The following is an 18,412-nucleotide window of genomic DNA, read 5'->3' as shown; positions in this document are numbered from 1 at the left end:
CAATACACAGTATATATGAATCATACATGTCCTAAACGTGAACATTATGTGAGATTTAAAACCATGCCTGACAGCTGCGTGTGCCACGTGCATGTGCTTTAATGAAACACCTGCATATTTACAGATGTTAGCATCTGTTGCAAGTGCCCTGGTTTGAAGGTTTAATTTTAGATGAACAGCCAGATGGTACACAAGAGGATTACTACACTAAGCCTTTGTCATCTGCTGCAACACGCTGACTGTTTATAGGGAAATACAAGGTGGACTCCCGCTGGTCTCAGTCTGGTCTGAAGTGGGGAGAGCTAAATAAACATAAAAATATTTAAGTTTGAGGTTATTTAGTTGCAATTTTTTAGACCACAGTTTACACCAATTAAATTTACAAGGTGCCCTAAGCTTGTTTTACAGGTCACTGAACTTTATCGCTCTGACTTACTGGCCAGAGCAGATATTTTTACTGCACCGTCGACACGGCACGTAAGCACAGGTGTTACTAAGAATAGCAGCATTTCATTGTGTACGAGTGCACCTGTGGGCTGTAACAGTAACAGAAACTTCTAGAAAGAATTCAACCACGGTTCTACTATTTATCCCAGTGTTTCTGTAAAATGTAAAACTTTTTCTGTGATAAGACTCATATTATCTATAATGTTAATGTACTTTGTTTGTTTTAGGGCTGCTTTTTGTTTGTTTTCAGTGGGGTGACAGAGGTGGAAGGCACAAAGAAACTGCATATCTGATTTTCATTGCATTGGATCCCAAAATTTGCTTTGTTATCTAATAACTTTAGTCAAGTGACAGAACATGTATTTTGGAACCTTAAATAGAAACTATAATCCTACTTAAGAAGAGCAAGTTTTAGAATGGTCTAATCTTAAGGGCAGCAAAATTTGAAACAGTCACACAGCAAAAGATCCATCTGTGCATGTTCATGACTCTCTCCCCCCATATTTTTCATAGCCGCATGAATTTGCATGCTGTCCAAAGGAGGGACATGTCACCGTGACAACCAAGAAACCAGAGCTGTAGAAAAACTGTTGTATTTTAACCCAAACTGTGATCTTTTTCCTAAACCTAAATGAGTAGCTTTTAATTCCAAAACTCCACAAAGCCATTTCCCAACACTAACCAAGTTCTTTGTTAAATGTTTAAACTGAACCGAGTTGTTTTCAGTGCCCCAACTAACATATTTGGAATAAATAAATATAAAATACAATGGATGTATGAAATATCGAACATGCCATGAAATTCATGTTCTGAATGAGCAATCAACAGATTAGAGGTCATGACAATTTTACAAACTGCCATGACAGTGTGTACAGCAACGGAAGTAGAAGCACTCCTGTAGAATGTCCTTTTTCAATATCATACCCTGAAATATAAACCACATATCCATTAATCGATCATAATTAACTCGTAATTACTTGATCAAAACAGATTATTAATATGCATTTTTATAACGCATATACAGCACAAGTATAGTTATTTGACTGTGGGCAGTATTGCATGTCACTTAACTAAGTTATCATTCCCAATACGTTATCCAGTGCAGACAAAATTCCAAAAAATCTCCATCAGCAACATGTGCCAAAAACATCACATGGACATATTTACTTTGTTTAAATTACTTTTATTTCCCCCCCCCCAAAAAAAGAAAACACATTACGAACCTCTTTAACCCATTACATAAGTGCTATACCAGAGAATTTCTTCAGCAATTACATCCAGCACAGTCTGTTTATTGTACTGTGAATGTGGACCAATCTATGGTTGACATATGTGGCCTTTTGGTTGTTTTGTGACATTTTTCTGTATTTTCACTCCAAATAAAACCTGAAACACCACCAAGTGGAAATAAATAGAAAACAGAATAATACAAATGACTTCTGAGGGATGCAAAATTAAACTGACAGATTTAACTCATCTGTTAAAGCGCCCCAGGATAAACCAGATAAACCAAAGTAAGATCTATGTGTTATCTTCTTTACTTTGACAGGTATCTTGTACCACACAGTGCAATCCACATCTTTACATGCTTTCAAAGCATTCATGTTGATCTAGCAGTTAGATAGGATTTGGCTCTATAAGATAACATCAGTCATCTGGTTTATGCTGCTAGCAGTAAACATGACTGTCTCAGGCTCCGTGGAAGATAAAAGTGAAGCTCGAGTCATGATGGTGTTTACTTCCTCCTGCCGCTACCGCCGTTAGCTAGAATCATCACCAGCCTGATGAAAATATTCAGTGTGTCCATGTAAATCCCCATACACCTGTAAGATTAAATAAATGTATCAGATCCACATATCGGTACAAGTAGATTACCAACAATAATCTTCAAAACCAGTTATTTTTAGTGTACTTTAATTCCTGAAGTGACTTACGCATTGATAGGGTCATATTTCTGTACGCCATAGAGTGGGTGTGTCTCTGCCTTCTTGATAACCTTCTGTGTATCATAGAGGAGGAACATACTGAACAGGACCAGGCCTCCATAGATAGCAATGGAGTAGAGCCCTGCTCCAAATGCTGAGGTGGGTGGCAGGAACATTGATCCTGAAGAAGACAAAAGAAAGTTCAAATTGAGTCTGACAAGTACAATTTCTGTGCAGCTGTCAACTAAAAGTTACAATATAGAAAACTAATAAGTAGGTAATGATACAGCTCTAATACTGAACAACACACATATGCGAGTATGAATCTGATGTTTGGCTGTAGCTTCTGTAAAAACATTTGAAACTTGTAGCTGGCTGTCACAGACGTTAACTTGGGAGATTCAATTGTTAACCACCTTGCAGTTATTTATACATTTATATTAATTCATAAATATGTCTTAACTGCAAAGTGAACTGAATTTTGAAATAACTTCTGTTTTGCTTTTCTGGACAGAGACGCACACTATCCACCCCATTTTCTATTTACTTCTTATACCCAAACTACACCGTAGGTGTACACCTTCTCTTACAAAGTATCCAATAAGAAGATACGGAGAAGACTGAGAAAGCCCTTTTACAGGTACATTTCCCAATATACATTTCACTTCACCGACTCCACTACGGTTTAATTTGAACATATGTGTTACCCCTGACAACACACAAACACTGTGCTATGTATTACTTTTTAGCATTACTGTATAGTATTAAAATGCATTTCTACACAAAAATGATATCTACTGTAATCTCATGGGAATCAAAAATCATTTGGATGAAGAAAGAAAAACTAATTTACTTATCAGATTAGGTTTTTAAGCTGTATTTATATTGTCATTATGAAAATGTCAAGCTTTGTGTGGTTCTACAGGAACAAACACACAATAAATACAGTCAAAATCCTGCATTCAATACTTTGCTTTAGTCTTAAAGCATTTAGTGGAATGATGTGCATTTAGAAATTGTTTATCATAATATAAGTACTTCAGCACAGAACCACTTTGATGCAAAAAGGACACTGTTGTTTAAATATGTGACACCCTATAAATAGAGTGCATTGCATTAGGTTGGAGATCAGACTTTCAACAATGACAAAAAACACAACAACAACAAAAAAGCAGCCGCTCCCTTATACTTTTCAATGAAACCACAGAGTGAAATACAAAGATGATATTATCAGGAACATTTTCAGCCTGAATGCTCACTAGCTTGTAATACTCATGGCTATCTATAAACAAGATAGATGAAATAAAAGTGCTTTATACTAACCAAGAGAGGAGGCAAACACCACTCCAAGTCCAACAGCTAATGGCCCTCCCATATTGAGGAACTTCTCACTTGGGGCACACATTGCAACAGTAGACAGACCTCCCACGATGCCCGCGGTGTACCAGGCAGCCCTCACCATCAGAGGCCCTCCCAGGAGAGTGAGGGGGGCAATCACAGCACCCATCACGCCTTATCAATTATTGAAAAAAAAAACAGTTAAAAACAAAACAAAACGATTTCTTTTAAAAAACAAATGATATTAGTGCCATCAACTAGTGTATTGTTGAAGCAGCTTTTTCCTCTAACCTGTTCTAAGCCTGCCTTCTAGTGTTCACCCAAGGCAACTACATACCAGAGACAACAGGGCTGAGAAATTTCTTAAAAGCTATTTAAAAACACAAACCTGCGTGGAGCATCCAAGCAAGATGTTTTGGCACTGGGCTGTGCTCATATGAAATTGACCTGACCAGCATGCCCGCACCAATCACAGCAGCAAAAGTTGCTCCAATTGCCTAGGTGGGAACAAACAAATCATCATATTAATAAGTTCAACGGAAAAATTCAAGCACATCAGATAAACTATGATTTAAAAATTGGTATTTGACTAAACAAGCTCTGTAATATGTAATTCTAAGGTTAAAATAATAATGGTGCAGTGGAGTGAAGACCATTAAAAAACAAAAAAGCAAGCAAGTATTGTAAAGCTTACCAGCCAGGATCCTCTCATCATCAGACCCATTAAAGCTGGGGTCCTACTCACAGCTACAGCTGACAGAGCCGTCAGCCCAACACTGCCTGCAAAGTACATGTAGGTAGAGTGGATCCGGTCCTTCACATACTGAGGCCAGATCCTGTACAAAGATGAAAAGAAGCCTTTAGTTTGTATGATACCATCACTTTTCTACTGGTCTGCATTTCAAAATAAAATTCAAGTGCTGTTGGTAAAATAAATCTGTTACTCACATTGCTTTCTCTATGGCACCGATATCATTAGCCATGCCAAGTCCATAATAGCACAGAGCTCCAAGGCCAACTGCTGCACCTCCAGCCAGTATCATTCTCCCCATGCTATCAACTTCAGACACAACACAAAAATCATTTGAGACAGTTTACATTTTTGCCTCAGAGGAAAAAAGATTTACTATAACAAAACCATTTCAAACCATGAAATCTCACATTTTTCTAAAAATGAAGTTGCATTGCAGGATTTACATTTTAAAATACTTGTTATTTATCTAATACTGGGTTTTGAGTCCCGCCCCCAGCCAATTAATCACAGGTAAGACAGTTTTTTTTCTCACCTGAATGTATGACATATGGTGTAAACAGTATGTGATAATGAAATCTCTTGGTCCCCTTTCAACACTTGTTAAATCATCTATCAGAAACCTTGGGCTAACTTTTGATTCCACTCTCACTTTGGATGTTCATGTCAAATCTCAGGTTCAGTCTTGCTTTTATTACTTAAGAAACATTAATAAATTAAGTCATCTTTGTCTTGAAAGGTGCTATACAAATAAAATTTTACTTATTTATCCATAGACATGAATAACAAAAAATATGTGAAAGCTTAACAGGTCACCCTTAAGTCAGTAGACAGCATAGAATTCAGGCTATATAAAAGTAGAAAATATGTAACGGTGCCAAATGAAGTATGTATCAAAGCATTTACTTTTGATGGCTGTATCAGTGGCTGGTTCAAAAGCTGCTTCCTTTAGCTGGTCTCTGGTTGTCTTTGCACGGCGAAACCCAAACCTGGCCTTTGAGGAATAACCCTGAAAGAAGAAGCAGCAGCTTTACATGACTCTTCAAATGTTGAACATGAGTTAGGGTTTCACACCCACCATCAATCAAAAGTGGGGAAGCAGCAAATACCCAGTTTCAAAAAAATACCATGTTTACATAACAAATTAGAGCAGTGGCAATCTGACATTTGCACTGTTTCTAGTCCAGCTGCAAGTTGCACCCCTGTGATCATTACAAACTTATGACTAAAATTTCTAAGGTGTTCTACCAATATTATCCAAGATGAAATATTAAGCATAGCTGCATTTTTAGTACTTTACAAAGCAATGGTTTTTAGGCATGTTTTGCCCATACGTGCATTGACCTGTACAAAAAAGCATCCTAAATTTTTTTTTTTATTGTATTGGTTAAGAAAGGCATTATTGACCATCTGAACCGATTGCGTGTTGCTTTGCCGTCCACTCAACTTGATTATAACTTGCCTCTACCACCTTATCAGACAGCTTCATAAAGTCGGTAGAAGTCCATAAAACTCGGTTCCAATACTATTTTGAAGGCCACAATTTTCTTAAAGCACATATGTTTACTTTCTAGGTTTTTCTTTGGCTTGATTGGCAACAATCGTAAACACCTCCCAATAAACAACGCTGACATCTGTGAAGCAGCTGAAGCCACAACATGCAAAACGATGAAAATGTGGCCCAAGTGCAACCCACAATTGATATTAAAAGCACTGACTCAGGTGTCAGCATTACTGCTACAACTCAGCCATATATGTGGTCCAGATGGCAGGTGTGCCTAAACATACAGTTTATCACAGCTGTCAAAACCAGCACATGTAATAACCCGTGTAAAAAGCCTGACTCATGACATTTGGACCACACAACAAAGATTAGGCCCAAATGTGATGGTATATTTTCTACTGACATTTTTCCTTTATTTTACTTCACTATGTATTAATTGGTGTATAGCGGAGACGAAAGCCCAAATGCTTGCCAGGAGGCACTATATTTGGGAAACACTGCTACAAAGTCTGGCTAATGAAGGGTGAATGCAGCAACCACAAAGCATAGAAATGCCAAATTAGTGAGTCTGTGTGTGTGTGTGTCTGTGTGTGTGTGTGTGTGTGTGTGTGTGTGTGTGTGTGTGTGTGAGCTGGCGACAAAGTTTACAGTACCTGCTGGGGCCTGAGCAAGGGTGAACAGGTCTTCAGGATGGGTGACCGCAGGGCTGGGGAGCCCTGAGTGAGCAGTGGTCGGAGCCCAGCAAGCGGGAGAGCCTTCAGGCACGTTAGCCTCGCCACCAACATTGTCACGATATATTACTGTCCCGTGTCACTCTAAAACACAAACACAGAGAAGAATTTTTTTGAGAGGAATTAGTGTGACAGAAAGCTGAACTTTGAGCTAAGAGTCACAAAAACTGTAAAATGTGCTCTTGCACTAAAAAACGCCACAAAAATTGAGCTAGCTAATGCCGTAATATCATGCGACTAACCCTTAGCCTAACGACCGCTGAACAAACACATATTTAACTACAGACTAAATATGTCTTATCTGTTATATGGCTACAACGTTCAAAATACTAAATAGAAAGCAAATGTTACATACCGAGAGAAATGTCGACTATCACCTTTCCAGAAACAAGACGCCACGGTTTTGTAACCTTCCTGAAAATTCTTTACTTATGCGTCATCACTAAGCGACAGATTTGATGGGAATTGTAGTTCTAACGCAGTGATCCTCAATATTGCGTTAAAGACGTTATACCTTTTAAAGCATTCGGCTGATAAAGAGAAAATGATCTTAATGCGAATAAAGTACATGTAAAATTTCCCGTAAACAACCTGCGGCTGCAAGAGTTTATTCAACAACCTATCAGAGGTTAAGTCTCCATGGCATGACCGTGTTATATAATTTGCATTATTACATCATTGTTTTTTAAAGTTTACTACTGAGAGAGTAATAGCAAAAATGTGTTATGTTGTTTTTAACCGATCAAAGAACAGTTAATTAAAACAATGCATTTTGTTTAGTAATTATTGTCAACAGTTCTTTAGAGGGTGGCATTTTCAGTGTTTATCTCTGATGTGCTCTAATCACACTGCTACCAAAAAACTGTTTATCATCTTTTCTCAGAAAAATATTTTTTAAAAACTTTTATAAACAACTGAATGCATCCCTAACAACTCATTATGATGAGTACCAATCAGATTTCATCACCAATTAAACCCATCAACAACCTAAAGACCTAAAGATCACCAGTAATTAGAAGACTCATGATCGACACTGACTTCTTGACTTCTTAATTCAAAGTCTTTATGATTTTGTTGATTTAGATATGTCATCATGTCTAAAGGGTAGAGGTTTCTACATTTCGATTAATAGTTTGAGATCAGCACAAATTTAAAAATTCAATCAGTGGTTCCTCAAATGTCTGTTCTTGGTCCATTACTCTCGAATCTTCCTGCTCTCTCTTGGCCCTATCATAAAGAATAATAAATAAAGAAGAATAAAATATCCAATGATGATGATGATGATACACATAACTGTGTGTGCGTGTTTACGTTTATTTTTTGTAAACTTATATTCCTCTGGGGTTTTTTGTTTTTACTTTAATGTTACTGTACATTTTAAGTTTTTTATCTTGATATTAACCATGTTAAGTTTAAATGTAATGAAATGTGTCATATAAATAAAACTGACATTAAATTGACACTTCCATACTGTTGTGTACTCAAACCACTTTTAAAAGGTCATATGTTGAATTATTACGTTATCCATGTATGCAAAAACAATATCATCCTGCAAAGAAGCCATTCAAAATTGCTCTTTAGGTTACTCTAAAGTAAAAATGTAAAGTAAGATTGACCCAGCCTATCTTTAACGACGCTATCATGATATCATATCATGTAAAAGAAAACCATGTTTATTTGCAGCCCACCTTGTTCTCTCTGTAACCTCTATGTTATACTTTTCTCCACTAGGTGGAGTGCTCGCCCTTTTTTTTTGCGACGACATTAAAAACTAAAAAGTAAAACCTAAAACTGACCCCCAAAAGGAACACATAGGCTATTATTTAGGTAGCACCGCTATATTTAACCTATATTGTTTACCATGTCGTTTATGTGTGCAAAGTTAGCTTTTTACTTTAAAGAAATGGTCCGTGAGGGGCCGTGGCAGTGCGCCAGTGCTCCCTGAAGCTCCGCTCCTTTGGACCAAAGTTTCCCGTGTGATTCAGTGACTCGCAACTGTTGGATAGATTTGTCATTCAGATCAGCGAGCAGCCTGACCTGCAGCCCCCTCAAACATGATTTCATCTCATCTACGAGTTTTGCTCACTGAAACTAGGCCAGCCTCTCCTTTTGAATTCGATTGTTTTCTGTCATACAAGTGAAGCAGTCTTGGCAAAGTAATGGAATTAATTTCTCTCCGGAGTCGCTCTTTGAGGGAAGGCTGATCAAGTGGATGAAAAGCGGGACGCCTTCAGAGACCGCAGTTCATTTATAATGGTGGGTACAGAGAGCGGACAAGCTGTTCTTTACATATTCGCATGATATTTTAGAAATGAATAAAGAAAAACTAACACGTCATTAATAACACTTGGCTACAACGACATTACTCCAAGTGACTCGTGACTTTTCATTCAGTTTTTTTTTCTTTTTTTTATTAAGAAAGCATGATTTCGGTTTGTCCTTGTGACCCTTTAATGCGGCACATGATCTCCAGAGAGACTGCTGCTTCAGTCTGACTTACTCCCCCCTTTGCCCTTCTGTCTTTTAGTGTGGCATCTTTATAAACTAACAGATAAAGTTGCCGGAAAATTAGCACAATTTATTTACAGTAAAAACCTGCCCTCTGCATAAACAACTGCATGCATGTGTTTATGGCGAACAGATGTGTTGCATGACCCCCACAGCTGCTCTGAAATAACCACAATGACTAAACACACATGCATATCCCCCAGCATAATCTTAATTAATGGGGTATAGGTCATATCGTGGGGAAAATGGGTTGTTTCATTCTTGTCTATTCTATGTCTATTTTACTCAGATCTTTACCCTTAAACTAAAACCAATTAGGGCTGCGTCCATACAACTCGAATGATTTTAGCAGTTTCTACAGGTTTGTAGCCCAAACTCATTCACTATTAATTCAATAAACTATTGGAAAAGTTTTTAGTGACTGAGTAAATAACTTAGAGTACAATATTTCCTCCGATGCTTATAAAAATCTTCCCATAATGACTTAATGCAACTAAATATATACAAAAAAATTTTCCCACTGTAATCCCTTTATCTTTTTTTATCTATCAGAAAAATGTGTTGGACACTGCAGTGCACATTTGCAATGCAATCTCGAGCAAGATGGGTTTGGTTGGCTGGTGTTTAATTTGTCTCCACATAAGATTTACATTAAATAAGAGGCAGCTATTAAAAGCATTTGTAACAAGATGATAAATGGTGCAGTGGCAGTTTTGTTATGAGCAGATGATCAAACGTGTCATATGCCTCAGTGGTTTGTGAATATTCAAGAATGTCAGCTTCTTTTTTTCTGCGTTACCCAGCAGATGCAATAGGCTGAGATAATTGGTGTACATCTAATTTACCATATAAATGACAAAACATCAGACTACTTATTTTCTTGATGAATGGTTGATGTTGAATATTTTTGTTTATTTTGAATCATATATGAGGAGAACTACACACTCAATCCCATAGAACTGTAAGTGTTACAGAAAGAGACATTTTTGTTGCTAATCATCCTCTTGTGTCTTATTTATTAAGCTAAATCATTTTTGCTATATGTCGTAATTTGTTAATGCACAACAGTATTACACAGAGTGCACAACAGCTGTACTCTATCTTTCCATGTGCTAAATATCTGTTGGCTTGGTCAGACATTGGAAATTCATTTGCTCACTTTAAAAACTCCCATGGGTTTGAAGACTCACTCATTTAATTTGGTGCAGTTGTCTTATCTGACCAGTTCTAGATGACTTGGAACATCCACGAGCTTAGTCACTGACCCTGTGACGTCTGAATGACCTGAAAGTTTATGTTCTGCAATCTCTACCCAAAGGAAGGTTTAAACTCACTCCATGTGTAAAGAGGCCTTTGTGGTTGTGGCATGCGGCAAGGTGGTGCAAGACAGCGCTGAGTTTTCCTTCCAGTGAAAACGTGTCTTAGTACACAGGCTGTTCACCTTTTCATTACGTGCCGTTCCACGTCAACAGTGCTCTATTGGAGCTGTAAACTTCCCATTCCCACTCAGAGAATTTCACAGGGAGTGTCTAACCATTCCCCGTGTTTAGACTGCAGTCATCTGAACTGGCTTCTGTTCTCAAACATGGCCCTGGACAGAAGTTGTAACAGGATGTGAGAAGCGGACCTCCAGGTGTGAAACACAGAAAGGCAAAGACATTAAAGAATTGAGAAAACAGTGGTCATCCAACTGGGTTTCCAACAGGATTTGGCATCTTATCGTAACCTGATGCAGTTAAATGAAAAGGTTGGCCTGTTACTTATGGATCTTAACCCCCACCTCCACCCCACAACCTCCCAAAAAACAGCAGTTTGATGATGCTTTGCAAATATCCTCCAGGTGGAGGCTGCCTCATTTGCTCTTGCTGTGGTATTGACCCAACACTAGCAGACAAGGTAAGCAGGATTATGCTTAATTCTCAAGATTAGTCAGGGATCTGAGTCAAGCTGCCATTATCTTAAAAGTGAACCAATATTAATCTTTCAAGAATGTGCAAGACATTCACAAATAGTCCCCATTAAATCCACCCTTATCTTCATTTGATTACCCACCACTTGCCCTCTCCAGACTTATAAAACAACTGAATGGCCTCCAGGCTCAGAGCACGGCAATTTATGGTTCAGTGACAAGCAGGATTTCCCCTTTCAATTCCACGACTCTGCAGTCCTGTTAGCATTTGGACTTCTATTAGTCCTTGTGTAAGATATCCTCCTGGTGTTGAGGAGGAGTAGCTGGCAATTTGGACTGTTCTGTTATCTACATCAGTGGGAGGTAAAGGATCTCACTCCAAGCCAGACAACTCTGGAGTTTTTTTGGCAAGCAGCTTGACAGCTGTGGGATTGGAGTTTAATTGACAAAATTGTCCTTGATTGCAGTCTGTACCCACATTTCTTTGTGCCCTAATAGTTGTTTATCCACTCGTTTTTGAAAGCAACTTCTACAAAGACTAACTCATAAATACAGTTTGCACCATCCCTCAGACTTGCAGTGGTGGGTGGGCATGTACCTGAAACGCACTGCTGCACTTAAAGATAACAAGTACTTCCTCATGGCAAGGACTAGCTTAAATTCCAATGGGAAACAATGTGTTATACCTTTTTGTATTTTTAGCATCTTATTATAGGTGGGTTTTTTCTTTAGTAAGTGACTCTCATCATAGTTTTGCAGAACACAGTGGTGCTGTATGCAACTAACAAATTCAGAAATAAAAGAAGAGCGGAACCTCTGTGACTCAGCATCACAGTGCATTATTAGGTTCCCCATTTACAAAAATAGTGTTCTACCACAGCCTTGCTCAAATGTGTAAAATTTGTAGCTGACAGTTTGATGTTCATTTCATTTGCAGGATAAAACATTTGCTACAACAGGGAACACAAATAACTGGATGGCTCTTTAAGAACGCAACTGGTGACTTGGCGAGATTGGCAGAAGCTATTAAGAAGCAGTCTGTAAAAGCATATCCAGGCTCAGCCACATCCAAGAATGAAGATCAAATACACTCTACCCATTGTCTTTTTTATGGCACTTGTTATCATTGAGAAAGAAAACAACATTATCTCAAGGTAAGTCAATTTCAATCACGAAAGGAGGATTGAATTCTTTTCTGAGCGAGATATTAGATATTAAAAAAATGCTTTAGACGTCAAGGCTCTGACTCTATGTTAACCTGAAATGTAACATGCGTTTGGTTTCTCTCATGCTTTCAGGGTGTCAGATAAGCTAAAGCAGACCCCTCAAACCTCTCAACAACCCAGCAGTTTGTCCAACGTACTGCTGAAGCACAGTAGTTTCCGTCTGTCAATCAGCAAGAGGAATGTCACGCTGATGAAGCCGCGGGTGGAGGACTACAGCGAGCACCGAGGGGCATTGAGAAGGGGTAGAAAACACATTCTCCTGCTAACCACGACTAGGACAGGCTCTTCATTTGTGGGCGAGTTTTTCAACCAGCAGGGAGAAAACATGTTTTACCTGTTTGAGCCTCTGTGGCACGTGGAAAAGATGTTGACTTTGGACACTGGAGGCACCAATGCTACAGCGGCAGCCAAAGCATACCGTGATGTGCTCCAAAAACTCTTCCTATGTGACTTTTCTTTGCTAGAAACCTTCATCGACCCCCTTCCCGTGGACCACATCACCCCAGCCCTGTTTCGCAGGGAGTCCAGCAGCTCTCTGTGTGCGAAGTCTGTCTGCAGCCCTGTTGTCAAAGGGGTTTTTGAACGATATCACTGTAAGACCAGACGCTGTGGTCCCCTGAACCTGACAATGGCGTCTGAATCCTGCCTTAAGAAAGAGCACATTGCCATCAAGTCGGTACGAGTGCGCCAGCTCGAGACTCTGCGTCCTTTGGCTGAGGACACACGTCTTGATGTAAAATTCATCCAGCTGGTTCGCGATCCCCGGGCTATCTTGGCATCACGTATGGTGGCCTTTGCAGCCAAATACAAGAACTGGAAGGAGTGGGCCATGGGTGGAAATGTTCCTATTGACGATGACGAGGTGAGGAAGTTAAAAGGAAATTGCGACAATATCAAAATGTCTGCCGAGTTCGGCCTCAGACAGCCATTTTGGCTGCGCAGGCGATACATGCTGGTGCGGTATGAGGACATTGCTCGGTTCCCCATGAAGAAAGCAACCGAGATGTACAAGTTTACTGGAATCCCATTCACTCCACAAGTGAAATCCTGGATTCTGAAGAACACCCAGGCCTCGAAGGAGACAAGCGGAGTTTACTCTACACAGAAAAACTCATCTGAACAAGTGGAGAAATGGAGGTTCAAGCTTCCATTCAAGATAGCCCAAGTGGTACAGAGAGTTTGTGGACCAACAATGAAGCTTTTTGGGTACAAATTTGTGAGCAGTGAGGAAATGCTAACAGATAAATCTATCAGTCTCATTGAGGACAAAGTGTTCAGCTTTTTATAGATTTTAAAAAATGTTAACTCCAACACTTGATGCAGAAAATTTCAACCTTTCTAAAGCCTCTGTGATAAATTATTTTTATGAAGATCCTGATACAGAGTGATATATTTTCTGATAATGTCCTATTTAAAGTTTTTTTTACTATTTAAAACAATTTGACAAAGAATAGACTGTTGAGCAGAAAATACACATGAAACGTTTAACTATGAAAGCAACAGTCTGGAGTTTTGATAAAATCTTCACATAGAGCACATCTTTGTTTTTGCACTCTGCACAATTTCTTTTCCTGTCTTACACAAATGGTGCTTTCAGCTCGTCCTGCAAACCACTCCCATATTTGTTCCTTAGCAAATATAGAAAGTTATTAGGGAGAGCTTTTGAGCAACAATGAGCTGTTTCAAACATTTCCAGGAACCTCAATTAGTTATTTTTGTAAAGTCACTCCTTAGCAACATATGCTGCTCTTATGCCAAAGAACCTTGCAGAAACCGCTTTGTATAGCAATGCTCATATACGTGAGAGGAAATACCAGTGTCTTGCCAGGCAACTTCACTTTCGTCATTTACAGGTAATGTCCCATGATGATTTATTTATTTTTTCCATTTGCTAAACAGTCATTATGACAAAGTGTCTGAATGTGCCCCACAGGTTCTACCCCCACTATGCAGGGGTGTTTTTGCACATGTATGCTGTAGTTTTTTGTACATGAAAATGTGTTCAGGAATATAAGCACCCATCCTGTAAAACAGACTGTAACAGTGCTACTTTATGTTAACATTCCAACTGCAGCTGGTTTGCAGAATCGTGCAAAGTTTGTCAGGAGGTCTCTGTCTTTTGAAACAAGCCTCTTGGCTGGTGGTAACAGGCCTTGACGCTCTGGCCTGTCAGGCAATTTGTTGACACAGAACCTGTTCTTTTTTTTTATTTTTGAAAAGAAAAAGCTTGTTGCAATAAATCTTTACAGTTGAAAAACGCTTTATTTCTGAAGAGGACATATTTTTCACATGAAAGCACTCCATCCAGGAGTGTTCAAATTCAATAAATTGTCTGAAAAAATTTTACATTCTGCTGACAGGAGCATATTGAGCATGAGCACATCCCATTTTGTCATCTTTGTCAGATATTTTTTAAAAAGAGGCTAAACAATGACAGTATAACAGGAAGCAAATATGGCACATCACAGCCATACATACACAGATGGTGTAAAATAAAACAACACAGATGGCGTAAAATAAAACAAACACAGTAAACAGCTCTCCTGTAGAATCCCACTTCAATCAGTGTTAGCGGGGGTTTGCTTGTAGCTACATCCTGTATTTGCTTATGTAGCAACATTAATTTAGCAAAGAGTGATGAAGGATGGACACAAGTGGACACTGAAAGATTCTTTGCAGTCTTTAGAAAAAGATCACAGTGAAATCGGTGTTTTCCAGATGGTTTCCGACAATACTCTAACATCTGAAGAGACTTTGTGTGGGTACAGTGGGCACAGTTGGACTGATTGAAACTTTGACCAGATGTTGGGGCTAAATGAAAAATCAAAGCATTTATCACGATGGTGCCACCCAATGTCAGGTTCAATGTCAAGTGCATATATGGTACAGATATCTGTGGATATAAGGGACAGAACAAGTCATACCAATAGATAAAAATATGAAAATGAAATAAAAATGTATCCTTTTTTAACCATGAAGCATTCACACTATTGAGATCCTGTTTCTCTTTATTCTATCTTCTACCTTCTACCTTATTATTCTAGTTGCTCAGTTCTTTGCTGGTTAACTACTCCCCCAGTTTTCATCCGATTTTCACCATTCAAATTTTAAACTGTTCTGCTCTTTCTGCTAATGCCTCCTATATTTGTTGGTGCTAGTAACTTTTATACTATACGACACTATAAATAGTAAGCTTTTTATGCCGTGTTTGACCCATTTAGATGAATAGGACCACATTACAAGTGTGTTTGCTGATTTAGCTTGCCAGGGTAAGCTGTGTTCGAATCCCACTCATGGCAACATTTTTTCCAGTAGACAGGTTAATTTTTTAAACTCTTTTCAACCAAAAATTTCAGCTTCTTCACCTCTTTTCAGCAGAAAATTCAGCTTTTTCACCTCTTGTCAGCACAGATTTCAGCTTCTTCACCTCTTTTCAGCAGATAGTTCTTCAGCTGTTTTCAGCAGATTCCACTACACAGCATCCACACTGCATTTTCGCAGGAAATGCAAGTTTTTCTAGTTGAAAATGCCTTTGTCTCATTTCAGTCTCAACCCAGTTTTTATTGTTGTTGTTTATGTCTGGCCTTTTTATCTCTGAAACAATCAGCACTTGAGATATAAATAAGAACCAAGAAAGAGTGACTTATAAATGATACTGTGCTATATCTCAGTGAGCAGATTCAAGTTAATTTGGCTTCATTCTTTCACCTTTTATTTCTTCCAGTGGTACTTTGGCAGGGTGTTGCTTGAATTCCTCACAGCACTTCTAACAATTGCCTTCCAATGCTCCTTTTCTTTTGAGTTTGGAAAGCTTTTTTAAAAAATTAGAAATCTGTACATGAAAGTAATTCACAGAGAAAAAAAAACAGTCAGTAAACATTCACAGTTAATTTCATTGTTTTAGTTGTGAAACATGACCACTCACTTATTTCCCGTTTGAGTGGTTATCTAAAGTGACCATTGCTTTGTTGTCATATCTAAATATTTAAGCTTTTGGTACATTATGTTTGTCTTTAAGGAGGCAAGGAGGAAGGATACTGCAGTGACAGCTGCCTTGACTTCCAGTGTGTTTACCACTGTGGGCCCAGCTATTTAAGTCTTTCAACCTAGTAATTACCCGAACTTTACATATAATGTGGTCCAAGTCATTTTTGTCCACCTGACCACACCCTCTTACAGAAATGCAGAGAGAAAGTTTATAAAGACTCTCTATCTAGCTTTTTATATTAAATAGAGAGATTTTATAAAAAAGGATCATTCATTATCCATTCCTCCTCTACTGTTGAGCTAAGCCACCTCAATGCAAGTGCATTCACTCATATTAACAGGTCATTATCTGGTTATTTTGGTCGTTCTATTTGAGTAATAAAGAGCTGCCAGGTCTGCAGCATCTGAGTCCAAACCTAATGGGTTCAGTATTCATAAACTCTTTTAGTGGAGTGACTTTATGTGGGATGTGTGGAGGGTGGAGTCACTGTATGGTTGGGGCAAATATAGAATAACCACTTTCCAGTGAATTAAAGCCTTCTCAGCCCCCCTCCTCAGCAGTTAAATAAGGGCATTTAGGTAACCACACCCTCGCACTCTGTTATATGGTGCTTTGCCACATCAACCATGAGGGGTTTGAAATATGCAAAACAACCCTGCGCCGTTGATCCGAATGATAGTGTGTTGTACGATCTGCGACAAACAGACACAAAATTGAGGTAATTCAGACATGTCTCAGAGCGACATATAAAACTGCTGTAGGCGATAATGATGGTTTAGCAGGAGACATAAATCTAAATACACAGCAAATTATCTCACACTGAGGAATGCAATTCATAAAACTCAGGTTGTTGCATGTGATAATGAGTGACTACGTGAAGTGAGAGCAGAATTTCACTCAAGAACTCATCCAGTACACAACTTACTAGCTGTTAAGAGCAAAGCTGGAAGGTTTATCTGTCATTTATTGACACTCCAAAGCCAGACATTTTCCTATTTTGTGCGCTAACCTGGGGATTTATGACTGCTTTCATTTCTTTTTTTTCCACAACATACAGCCAGGGACAGACATCAGAGATCTGTGGTTGCACCACAGCTGCACTGGTGTGTCTGCTGTTAACAATGTTTCTAAAAGCAATGTCAAAATGAAAAGAAAGACCTTTTTCTCTCACTTACATACATACATTACACATTTTTTTCACTTGCATCTATGTACGTGTCCATTGATCTTCCAGTAAGATGGTAGGAAATGCTTTATCAAGCCGTGTCATGGAAGACTTGGAAGAAATCACAATGTACTGAACTACTGAGCAACATTTTCAAATTTCTGCGTGACATAACATTTTTCAGCTTTTTTTTTTTTTAGTTTGTTTTTCAGGAACTCCATTGTGGCTGACCACAACATAAAAGCCTTTGACAGAACGGAAATTAATGCCCATTTTCTCTGGATTTAGACTCTACAAAACATGTGAAAAGTGACTGAGAGATGTGGGCATGAGCTCGCACTGTCTGACCATTATGGTCAACAGAATGTATAAAGGCAGAAAATTACAATAATTGTGATGAATTGTGGCAGCTTAAAAAATGCAGTACCCAGTTTTCAAAACAGTAAAGTGTCTAGTTTCTTTCTCTGATGTGTTTTCATAAATGTAAAAATACTCTGACAACAAATGAATTCATAAAAAAATCAAAGCAGAAGACAACTTTGGGTTGTGTTTTGGTGTTTTGACTAATACATTTTTTTATGCTTGGTTGTGTTTTTTTTTTGTTTTTGGTTGAATGACCCCTTGGCTGCCAAAACATTTGGTTACATTTGTTATAGGCAATGTGACAGGTGATGAACACCAGGGGTTTTCTTTCCAAATACAGTACAATCTTTGACTCCCTCATTTAGTTTTCTTTTATTTGCATTTGTTTTCACTGGAACACCCTTTATCATTTAATTGTGACCTCAGTATTTATGCACAGTACTGCCAACCCTTACCCGTTCCCATAGGAAAACATAAAACATGGCTCTCATTCCAAATTTAGATATCCATTCTAGTTTAGAACAGCTTAAACATTTCATGGATATGTCAAACTAGTG

At 38.5% G+C, this 18,412-nt stretch overlaps 2 protein-coding genes across 3 annotated transcripts; one reads left to right on the top strand and one right to left on the bottom strand.

The window, feature by feature from the left end:
• Nucleotides 1–1,609: 1,609 nt before the first annotated feature.
• ghitm (growth hormone inducible transmembrane protein) lies at nt 1,610–7,163 on the bottom strand. The gene is made up of 9 exons (XM_005919553.2): nt 7,052–7,163; nt 6,619–6,780; nt 5,368–5,470; nt 4,659–4,770; nt 4,405–4,546; nt 4,099–4,207; nt 3,696–3,884; nt 2,382–2,553; nt 1,610–2,270 (listed from the first exon to the last, which is right to left on the bottom strand). Exons 2-9 carry the CDS (start codon nt 6,748–6,750, stop codon nt 2,183–2,185), a joined length of 1,047 nt encoding a protein of 348 aa, XP_005919615.1. The 5' UTR covers nt 6,751–6,780; nt 7,052–7,163; the 3' UTR covers nt 1,610–2,182.
• Nucleotides 7,164–8,596: 1,433 nt separating this feature from the next.
• Nucleotides 8,597–13,709, top strand: chst3b (carbohydrate (chondroitin 6) sulfotransferase 3b). Of its 2 annotated transcripts, none has more exons than XM_005919554.2 (3): nt 8,597–8,952; nt 12,051–12,267; nt 12,412–13,709. In XM_005919554.2, the coding sequence occupies exons 2-3, from the start codon at nt 12,188–12,190 to the stop codon at nt 13,625–13,627; spliced, it is 1,296 nt and encodes a 431-aa protein (XP_005919616.1). In that variant the 5' UTR covers nt 8,597–8,952; nt 12,051–12,187; the 3' UTR covers nt 13,628–13,709. The 2 variants fall into 2 exon arrangements, with proteins under 2 accessions (XP_005919616.1, XP_042075673.1); XM_042219739.1 differs by lacking the exon at nt 8,597–8,952 and adding an exon at nt 8,962–11,100.
• The last annotated feature ends 4,703 nt before the right edge of the window (nt 13,710–18,412 follow it).

This window comes from Haplochromis burtoni, unplaced genomic scaffold, assembly GCF_018398535.1.
Source record: "Haplochromis burtoni strain Fernald_Lab_line unplaced genomic scaffold, NCSU_Asbu1 Contig_37, whole genome shotgun sequence".
NCBI classification, from domain to species: Eukaryota; Metazoa; Chordata; class Actinopteri; order Cichliformes; family Cichlidae; genus Haplochromis; species Haplochromis burtoni.
Note: the sequence above shows the minus strand (reverse complement) of the source record. Positions and strands in the feature narration are given on the sequence as shown.